The 11,147-nt window shown below is 45.6% G+C and overlaps 1 protein-coding gene across 1 annotated transcript; it reads right to left on the bottom strand.

Moving 5' to 3' along the window:
* Positions 1-4,039: 4,039 nt before the first annotated feature.
* On the bottom strand, positions 4,040-4,843 carry LOC122644882. Its single transcript, XM_043838251.1, has one exon. The coding sequence runs from the start codon at positions 4,841-4,843 to the stop codon at positions 4,040-4,042; it is 804 nt and encodes a 267-aa protein (XP_043694186.1).
* Positions 4,844-11,147: the final 6,304 nt, after the last annotated feature.

Genomic DNA, 11,147 nt, shown 5'->3' with positions numbered 1-11,147 from the left:
CTAGAATTGCACTTTGGATTACTTATCGTGAACGATCTACTGTGCAAATCTAAAGGGTGCATAAAGCAAAACAAGAAAAACCTTAAGTCCACACCATCATAAACGAAAAAGAAAGCAATGCAAGGAAAGTAAAGATAAGTAAAATGTAAGTTTGTTGTGTGATTGATTGATGCCCCTTCCTTGCTCCTCCTGCTTATTTATATAGTAGGTATAATCGGAAGAGACGGTTTCCTTGATTATCGCCCATAACCGCGCTATGTTCAAGTGACCACATCTTCTCAACCCAAACTGCTAAAAAACTGCCAGCGGCAATAACTATCTTCCTCCTTGGCTGATGAAACCACCTCTGACCAAAAGCGCCATGATGCCATCAGTTAACTTATTTGGTCGGGTTGCCTTGTGGCCGAGAGCCCCCTCCTGATCGTTAAAGGGTAGAGCGAAACCTGGGTGTAAACAATGCCCCTCACGAGTTGGGAGGTCAATTGAAGGAACCCTCAGAACTCATGCTTGCCCTAATTTTGCTCAAAATATCTTCTACTACGCCGTAATCTGACATTATTATAATCGCTGAAGAATCGCTAGTACAGACACATGGTCCAATTATGTTCTGACACTTGCACCTTTTGGGTTATCCTCATCGTTTCCCAAGGCGATCATAATTCCTCTTTTGAGTTTCAAAAAAGGGATGAAATCCTTCTTAAACCCCTTGACATTCTTGGTTGCATGATAACCCTTCATCTCCCCTCTCATCTTCTCTTCATACTTAGACCATCGTGTCTTCCAGCCTAATCCTCTACAGCTTAGGGGAAGATGGCTCCTAAAGAAGATGTCGGCGACACCCAAACAGCCGTCGATAAGCTTGAGGCTGAACGCGCCAGTCTACACCCCACTGTGAATCTAGAAGTACTCATTCCGTGTTCTGGCCACTTTGTGCTAGGTCCAATCTTTGAAGATCCCTCTACCACTCAGTTCGTCAAGAACTGCCCTGATCACCCAGGCGAGCGCCTTCTATTCTATCAGGGTATCCCGACCACCTTGAAGTATAAACCTGCCACCGTGAAGTGACACTGGGCTGGTAGGTACACTGAATGGAATGATTGGGTGAAGAGGATGTCTGCCACCAAAGAGACAGTCTAGAAGGAGCTTGGCATTTACGACTCCATTCTCATGTCCACCGTTCACTACCCCTGTGACGCTGATTTTCTTCATGCTGCCCTCCACTTTTGGTCGTGCTCAACCAACTGCTTCCATTTCAGCTTCGGGATGATGGGGCCGACTCTTCTAGACGTGGGGGCACCCCTGGGCCTAAAGTCTACTGGAAAAGAAATCAATGGCAATTTTGATTGATCCAGGGTTGACTGGGATTTGAATGCCAGCTACACCTCGTACCTCACTCAATTTTGGAAGCAAAGTGGCCCGGTGAACAAACAAGAGTATGTTGCTTTTCTGTTGTCTTGGATCTATCATTGCCTTATATGTACTTGGGCCAACAAGATCTCCAAGGCCTAACTCGGCCTTGCAAATACTTTAGCCGCTGGCTGTCCTGTGAATCTTGTTGCTTTTGTTCTCTCCTCTCTGTATAGAGGATGTAATGACCTTGTTGAATCTGGCTTCGCCCATGACAAAGGCACTTTCTGGGTCCTGCAGTTGTGGTTGAGTACCTACTTCCTAGAGTTCAGTCCAACTCCACTGGCCGATGAGTTCCCGGCCATTGGTTTTAAGTTACTCCGCTCTCCATTGCTGCGCTCTCCCATAGAGTGCTTTCATCTCTTTATCCGTCTCAAAGAGGACCATCCTTCAGCCTCTTTTACCCCATTCCACTCTTCTAAGAGTTTACCTAGCTAGCTTGGTGAAGCCATTGCTGATCCGACCACCCATAAGGATCTTTGGGGCTCCTATCTGACATGCCGAGACCTCCACTATGGGGTGTTCCTCGAGAATAACAAGAATAATATATGCAGTACGGAGCCATACAATCTTCAGTTTTTGGCATGTCAATTCGACCTTACACAAGCCATCTCAGTCCCCTGTTACTTCTCAGTTTGTGAAGGTGGCCCTGATGGACACCTTATAAAAGACTATGATAGCATTGTAGATGTGACCCTCTTGAGTGGCATAGCCCTCTTTGCTTTTTGGCCATGCTACTTTTCTCCCTTGCTTGCTACCACCAAAAGTTTTGATGCATGGTGGACATAATATTACTCTCGGCGCAGTGATGATGAGGCCGATACCTGGGAGGACTGTCAATCTTCCACCTCCAGCTAGGTTGATTCCAAGAGCTCTGGACTGCCGCCGAAGTCAAAGAAACAGTCGGCATCAAGCAAAGGTAATGCCTCAAGCTATCTCAATATGAATCCCTTCCTTTATTGACTGCCTAAACTTCTGTCGATTGGTCTCTTCTTGCAGATGCAATAACTGTAACCGTGAACTCCAAAAGTGAAGAAGAAGAAGATAAAAAAGGAAAAGGAAAGGTGAAAGAAAAGAAAAAGTAGGTCCCCAAACGGCCTCGTCGGGAAATGGCTAAGACCAAGAAGGCACCGAGTGAGGAAGCCCTTGACAGTGAGGACCAGGTCCCACTGAAGACTGTAATGACACGCCGTTCGCTACTTAGGCCTGATCCTCGGCCGAGTCAACCGAAGGTGAAAAGACAGCAAGATGAAGAGGCCGACAAGGCCATCTTATCCAGGCTTTGTCGATCAAGTTCAAGCAAGTCTACTTCCTCCACCCTCAAGTTTGGCACGCAGAAGGACCCTCCTGTGCTAGTTGTCTCACTCTACTCCAGTCAAGTAAAGCACCAACTCTGTCTCCCCTATGAAGTCTATTAGGGAAAAAAGTCCTCTCGCTCCAAGAGAATTTTCAATGCCAACCGCTTCTCACTCCTCTCCAGTCAGAATCGATCTCTGTGCTGCCTCCCCCATGAAATGTGTCAGGAAAAAGGTCCAATGAAACTAGTCTTACCATCATCAAGGTTGATTGTCGCTGTTCCTGAAGCTATCACCCCTCTTACTGTGGTCACACTCAGCCCTATCAAGCCTACTGAAATAGAGACTACGGTTCCGCAAATAGCCCAATCCTCAAAAAAATAGTCGCCCCAATTTCCCTCCATCCAAGAAGAAGAAGAAGAAAGCGGAGCCATGCCTCAAATGGGGCCCACCTCGTAGGTACCTCTTTCATCCTTGTCCTCAACTTGGCAATCAGATTGAAACTCTCTTAACCTTCAAAATTTATTGCAGGAAGAAAAAGAAGAAGATCCAGTAACTCTGTTATTGGATTCCTCGGACGACCTCCTTGCCGTGGGTTCTCATGCCGCCCTTATTGCTGAAGAAGTCAAACTCACACCACTAGGTACGCCTGAGGTTGCGGCAGTATGGAAAACCATAGGCAAAAGTAGCCTCCTCTCAGTGGAACAGATTCTTGCCCAGAAAAAGGACAAACCCATGATCGATGCTGTCTAGACCATCATAGCCAGCCCAAGCTCTAGCCACGAGCAGCGTATTGCAGGTCAAAGCTTCACAGAACTCTTGTGCCTGATAGCCAAGTTTGCCCCTTGTGTTTCAAGCACTAAAGGACGAAGGGGAAAACTCAAGGCTGAAGGTTGTGAAGAAGGTCCAACTCACAACCCTCTCGACCAAGCTACGAGGATACCAATAAGAGGTGGCAGAGCTCGAGGCTGAGCTAGCTAATCTAGAGTCCCGTAGAAAGGTTGTGTCCGAGAAACTGGAGGGGGCTAAGGTTGCTCTGGCCACTGGAATCTCCTCTGCCATTGCTGAAAAGCAAGTATATCGTACCATCTTGATGTCGGAGGAGAAGCTCTCATGCCAGGTAGCCTTTACCCCATCGGAGATTGTCAAGGTCAAGAAGCTGCTGGAATAAGTTTGGGAAGATTTGGAGGGTAAACCTGGGATCACATGACTTCATTGGGAACTCACTCTTTCTTGGCCGATCTTTGAATATTTGGCCCTTGGCACCTATTATTTTATGGTGGCCAATATGTCTCGGCTTGAACAATCTTTTTTTCATTTTTTTTTATTTTTCTTTCTCATTTTATGGCCGGCTTTCGGCCTTGGATCATTTTGTCACCTCCCACATTGTTGGGTGGTACTTTTTTAAATACTTGCCACTCAATGGTCTTAGCTACACTTGGCACCACCTCACGATACACCCCACCCTTCAAGACCTGATGCACAACAAACGGTCCCTCCCGGGTAGGCGACCACTTCCCAAATTTGGGATCCTTGTGCCCAATTGGTAACACAGCTTTCAAAACCAAATCTGACTCAGCAAACACCTTAGGCCTAACCATTTTGTTATAGGCCTTAGCCACTTTGACCTTTTGAGCCTTAACCCAGTCGAGGGCCAACAAACGCTCTTCGTCCAAATCATCAAGTTCAGCCATCATAGAGTCTTTATATTGGTTGGGGGTCATCTCGCATTGCCTTGCCACCCGTAGGGACTTTACGATCACTTCCATAGGTAAAATGGCATCATGACCGAAGGTTAGCACATAGGGGGTTGTCCATGTCGCTGTCCTCTTTGAGGTCTTGAAAGCCCAAGGAACTTCTGATAGCATCTCCACCCAAGACCTTGGGTTGTCATCGATGACCTTAAACAAATTTGCCTTGATAACTTTGTTACTTGCCTCGGCCAGATCATTACCTTGTGCATAGTAAGGCGTCAAGACGGTAACGGTCATGCCATACTCCTGTAGAAACTGAGACACTTCCCCCCTAGAGAAAACTGACCCATTATAGTAAGTGAGGGTCTCAGGCAGGCCGAAGTTGAAGCAGTATATTATCTTGCGCTTCAAAAACCTTATCACGTCAGCCTGGCTGACTGACTTCATTGGCACAACCCCCACACATTTGGTAAATTAGTCAATTGCCATGATAACGAATGCATGTCCCTGACCCGATGGGGGAGTAATCTTCCCAATCAGATCAAGAGCCCATCCTCTGAATGCCCAAGGCTTAATGATGGGATGAAGCTGTGTCATAGGCACTCCTTACATGGGCGTATGCCTTTGACAAGCTTGGCACCCTTTTACATACCTGATGCAGCCCTGTAAGATGGTCAACCAATAATAGCCATGGCGCCTGAGCAGCCATCTCATCTTAATCCCAGCCTGGTGGGAGCCACAAATCCCTTGTGCGCTTCGGCCATGACAAGCAAAGACTCATTCAGACCTAAGCACTTGAGTAGGAGATCATACTAACCCTACTTAAACAATTCTTCTCTAAGTAGCAGATAATTCAATGCACGATACCTTGTCTTCTAGTCTACTTTGGCATTAGGATTCTGGAGGAAATGAATGACCGAAGACCTCCAATCTGGCCGAACCTCATCCAAGTTCCCCATCTCAAACGCTTCCTCCTCCAGGATGGACGAGAAAGTCTTCCTTTGGATAATGAACACCCTCTCCATTTCTCCCTTTGAGAACGAAACACTTAAAGCGGCTTGAGCCAGGCTGTTTGCCACACTATTCTCTGCTTGTGGAACATGTTTGACCATGCTGTCATTATTGTGTGTGAAAACCTCTGTCGCCCGGTTCACCCACGGATGAGCCTGCAAAAACTGAGTGAGCACAAGAGAGCCGGTGTGGCTCCAACCAAGGACTCTCCGATTAGGTCTCTGGTGCAATAGCATACCAGCTTAACGAAAAGTGAGATGGGCGTTTGAGCTCCATACCTGGTTATTTATAGGATGAGAAGAGGCGGCAGGATGAGTCCTTGTGTGGTAAGAGTCCTCTATTTGTAGGGCTCCTCCGTACGGAGCATAATGGAGAGTTATTCTCAGAGTCGGACTCCTAAAGAGGTTAGAGTCCTTATGGGAGTGTGACTCGATTCTACCGTGGGATTGTGGCCTGATCCATATCCTGTGATTGTCGAGACATTCTGACATGGCTCTATGATCTCGGGGGAGTAGTTGTTACTGCTTCTGGAGTAGCCTTGGTGTCAAACCTGCCCCTGACTGGCTGAAATTTTGATTGAAGGACAGGAACCCCTGATATGGCATCCAAGCACACTGTGGAGTATAACCCTAGTGATTGAATTTAATGAAGAACCCCCAAGGATGACCTCCAACATACCTGTCAGAAGATGGATTGTTGATCCTTGCAGTTGCACTTCCCACAGCATAATGTACTGCTTGGATTCCAGGTACTCTCTCTCCTCTCCATGAATGTGGGTCTCACATTTTAAAATAGGTGTAAAAGGCCTTGAGTGACATGTGGGTACATGGCCCTAACCCAGGGTCAAACCCCTGTGAAAGCCCAAAGAGAAACAGCCTTGCTGTAATCTCTGGGCGATGCACACATCACCTAGAGACATTGCCCAGAGTGGAAAAATGCATTAATTTATTATACAGATGTGTGGGGACCATCCATATTGGTCATGGGCATCCTCCATAGGTAGAAGGGAGTCTGGGGAACCACCTCATACCGTTGGACCCCTGTGGACCCCACCAGAGGGCCCAGAATGACTAAAAATTCAGTCAAAAATGCATTTTGAAAAGGGACCTGGGCAGCTAAATAGGCCTCAGTAGGAGGCTGGTCTATAAATAGGGGGCCTTAGGCTCATTTTAAAGCTCTAGGCACTATTGAAATCGTGGAGAGAAGGAGAAGAAAGAAAAGGGAGAAAAGAGAAGGAGAAGAAGAAGGAAAGAGAAGGAGGAGGGGAAGAACTCACCTTGCATCAAATCTGCTCTAGCGTCCATTCTCAGCTCAATTCATGTATAAAACTGAACCTATACCTGATGTTGTGATGCTGCTACTGATCTTCTCCATGAATCTCCGGTATTCTTGAAACCTTTCTAGCTATTGGCAGCCCAGAACAGCTTTGGGCTGCCATGAACCATTTCAGATCCAACATGCATGCATGATGCATGGAGGATCTGAGCTTTTTATGATGGTTGATGGCTGTTCTACACCTGAGACCTAAACCCAAGCTTGTGCCAGATTACACTGCATTGTTACACCAAGAACAGGCAGTCTGGGCTCAGATCTGTGTGCCCTGGTTGCATGCAGCCTAGCCATGAGTTGCAACAGCCTTAGATTACTGTATTACATGTGAAACAACCCTTGCATGCAGCCAAATCCATGGTCTGCACTTGAAGCTATACTGGGTTACTATTCACTGGGCTATTTAGTCAGCTTCTGGCAACCAAGTGGTGGGCCCAAGTGAAAATCCATGGGGTCCAGTGCAAAGTACACCCCAGGGGGTCCATGATGACCTAACATGCATGGGGGGATGATCAAGGCACTGCCTAAGGTGCAAAACCTAGGAATTGTAGCCTGTTCACATTCTAAATAGGCTTTGGGCGATGCACTGGGCGATGCAGACATCACCCAGAGACATCGCCCAGAGAATTAAAAAGGGCAATTTTGCTAATCTGCTATGGGGACCTCCACCTATGGACTATAAACAGTGTAAGGAGGTGATAAATGACCAAAATATCCCTCCTCACATCTGTCCATAATTATGAATACCTTGGGTGCCCAAGTAGGCCTCGTAGGGCTTGGAAATCCTGTCTATGTTGGTCTTGCAGCACTGCTGAATTGGGGACAGTGTTGTGAGGCTGTTATGACCTAGGATCATGTACTACAGTGGTAAATGACCATTCTACCCCTAAGCTACAATCTCTGGATGATGCACCGGGACTTAGGCCTAAGGCCCAGTGCAAGACCCAGAGAATTTCAAGTGATGACTAACTGTACACCAAGTCAACCCAGTGAGCCTAGATCAACCCTAAGACATCAAAAAATAGTTTGGAATATTAAACGACATATTTCTGATTTAAACTTAGGGTTTGATCCTGTGCTCGAGGTCTACTACTAGACTGCAGCCGAAACTGAAACTACAACTGAGTTCATAGAACCAGACCCAGGTGAGTGAAATGTTATCATGTATATACGTGTAATAATATTATTATGCCGGCAATTAATTCTATAATTACAATGTTGTGTTACTTAATCAAATTCAGTTTCATAATTATTACACAATGTATGACTATTGATAAACTCTGTGAATATATCATGATGATTGTGAATGGTAGACTAGATGTCGTAGTCGGCTTAGAAATAAGGCCAATGGTAGCCCGTATTATGGGATACGATTGACACCGCCCAACTCATACGATGCCATATAGACATGGGGTTAGAGATTCATCACCCGTGCTATGCACCCTTGCCAACTGGGGTAAAGGTGTTGGATGACTGTGAGGACTACTGAAAACCTCTCTAAACCGGTCAATGCCTTGAAGACCCTCCTCCTGGTCTCCAAGGAAAATATGTCTGAGATGTCCATCCTGGGCTTATAATAGCACCTCTCGCCTGTGTTAGGCAGCCCAAGGATCCCTGGTAAGGTGGCAATGGTAAGTCTAATGTCCACTCCCTTAGCCCTGCTCTCTAACCCAAATTCCTATGCCCCAGATGGCACTAAGTTGCAGTAAAAATATCGAACCAAGTTAGGGTAACATGGCTCAGTGGGCAATAACATAGATGCCCAACCTAGGATGTTGAACCTAGTATATAAGTTGTACTGGTGGAAGTCATCCATCTGTGCTATCCTCCCATTCACAATCTTAAGGGACCTAAATTCGTCCCAATCACGTGAGTGCTCATACCTAGAAAATAGGAACCGATCAAAATCTGGCTCCTCTGATGAAGAATCCTCCCTCGGTGAGGTAGGTGGCACAGAAGAAGATGAGGAATGCTCGCTCTCAGACCGTAGCCTCTTACATGCTACGAATTTCCTAGCTGTCCTATGACTAGTAGACATGGGGCTACAAAAAGGAAAGGATAGGAAAGGTTAGGGCAGGAAAAATTAGTAAAACCCAAGCCAAAACAAGAAAGACATGGAAAATGACCTAAAATAAGGAGAAAAGTTAAAGAATCTTACCCAAGATCGCATAGGATTGCGGGGGACCCGTGAAAATGGGTGGATTTGGTGTGGAAGAGGTCACACTAGGCTCTTGAGCTCTGCCCTAGGTGTTTGGGAACCTCTAGAAAACAAATGAAATGAAATGGGTCATTCTTGGATTGATATAACTGGGCCCCGATTCTCTGGGCGATAGCACTGGGCGATGCATCTAACGCCTAGAGACATCGCCCAGAGAATGGAAATTTTGTTGTCTTTGCAGGAAAACATGTGAATATGTGAGTTTCGCCTAGAAATGACTTAATAAACATAAAAATATAAATTTTGCAAATATATGGTTACAAATAAAAATAATTAAATAATAATAAAATTTAAATTAAAAATATTTAATTAATAATTCATCTATGACTAGGTAATGTAATGTTTGTGGGCTGTCATAGTGAAATGGGAGGCATAGAGATTTTAGAAAATTTCTTTCCCTATTTAGGATGAATGATAATAAATAAATATGCCTATTAAAATCCCCGATAACACAAAAAGGTTGATCCAACGAGCAGAGAAAAGTCTTTAAGGTGCCCCAGAAAGTAACATGCTCGCTGGCATGAGGGGGGGCATAGATACAAACTATCCAAACCGATCTATCATTTTGAGTGCCAATTTGCAAGCCAATAATGTGCTCCAATCCAACACAGTTCATAACTGAAATCGAAGCTTGCGTCAAAACCCAAAGGCCCCCTTTTTTTCCATGTCAACCCAAACTATTTTGAAAATGAATCGAATCATAAGATGCAAATGGAGAAAGATGACGTATACTATCATGATCAGAACATTTGATTTCACACAAAAACAAAATATCAGGCTTATGTTTGGAGATATGAAAGTCAAGGCATTTACGAGTAAACCTATTATTGCAACCACGGGTATTCCAGGAGAAAATCAACATGATGAAAGGAAATAGAAAAGAAACATACAGAAGAGAAACAGTCTGCACGGAACAAAAGATCTACCATCAGCACAGAGATTAAGCGATCCAATAAAAAAACACCAACTAAGCAGGAGAGTAAAGAAGACATAGTAAAGGTAAAAAAGCCAACAAACAATAATACGAAAACTTACAGGGTTCAGCATTTTCGATCTTGCAGTGGGAAGATGAACGAGACTGGAGTTAATAACGTCAGTAGTCACCGCATGGCCCTGAGATGTCCCCTCCCGAATCTCCCCTAACCAGCCATGAACCATTTCCACAAAAGACGTAGGATCACTGGAGGTGGATAACGCACAGATTAAGGAAGCCCAAAAACAGAGAACCCACGAGCAAGGGATAACCTCAAAGATGAGAGTGCAAACCTTCTTTTTTTGAGGAGGGGTTCACAAACAGCGCTCCCTTCAAAGATACTAGATTGGCCGATGGATTGTACTAGAGCGAGCGGGGTAGAGTGAACCTCATAGGATGGGTCCAGGTCCAAGGGGGACGGTAGCAGCATCGCAGAGGGAACCACCAGGGGAGAGGCAGCCGTCGTATCAGGATGATCCAATAGAGAGGGGAGATATTCTTGAAGAGTCACATCTGAAGGTTCCATAAGCAAGCTTGAGATAAAGCCATCAGAGGACGATGTGCTATTTCTCCCAGTCTGGCCAGGAGGAGGTAGCACCGAAAGAGATAACTGGAGCTCCTGCTCGAAACACCCTGCATTGAGACCAATTCCACGTGTAGCATCTTCAGACACTTCCCAGTCCATATCAGCAATTGCCAACCCAGCACCATCTGCCACAGTGCCATCATCATCACATATTTTCATAATGAGCAGCTTTGTAGGATCCAGAAAGGGGGGTGCATGTGCAAAATAGAAAGCACCCGCGGCCACTGATGCAGAAGAAGTAGGCTCCTCGAGTCCGATAAAATTGAACCTAAGCGGTTGAGTGAGAGCATGCGTAAATCGATGATCATAAGTAGAGGAAGACTCACAGACCCCAGTAGTGTGACACAGACACCCGCATGTAGTACAAATTTGCAGAGCTTTGTATTTCAGGTCCACCGAGAGAAGGTCACCTCTATCGTTCCTTATTTTTGAGTGGAGACAAACAGGATGCCTCCATTTGATCATGGCTTTCACACGACCAACATTTCTTGGAAGCCCGACATCATGCTAGAGATAAAGCTCAACTACTTTACCCACATAGGAGACTGCTTGTTTAAGACTTTCCGAAGAGTACGCTTCCACTGGCACCGGGCTAACCTGAACCCAGATTGGAGTTATTTCGCGCTCACTAGTG

This window comes from Telopea speciosissima, chromosome 11 (assembly GCF_018873765.1).
Source record: "Telopea speciosissima isolate NSW1024214 ecotype Mountain lineage chromosome 11, Tspe_v1, whole genome shotgun sequence".
NCBI classification, from domain to species: Eukaryota; Viridiplantae; Streptophyta; class Magnoliopsida; order Proteales; family Proteaceae; genus Telopea; species Telopea speciosissima.
This window is presented reverse-complemented; position numbering and strand designations above follow the sequence as displayed.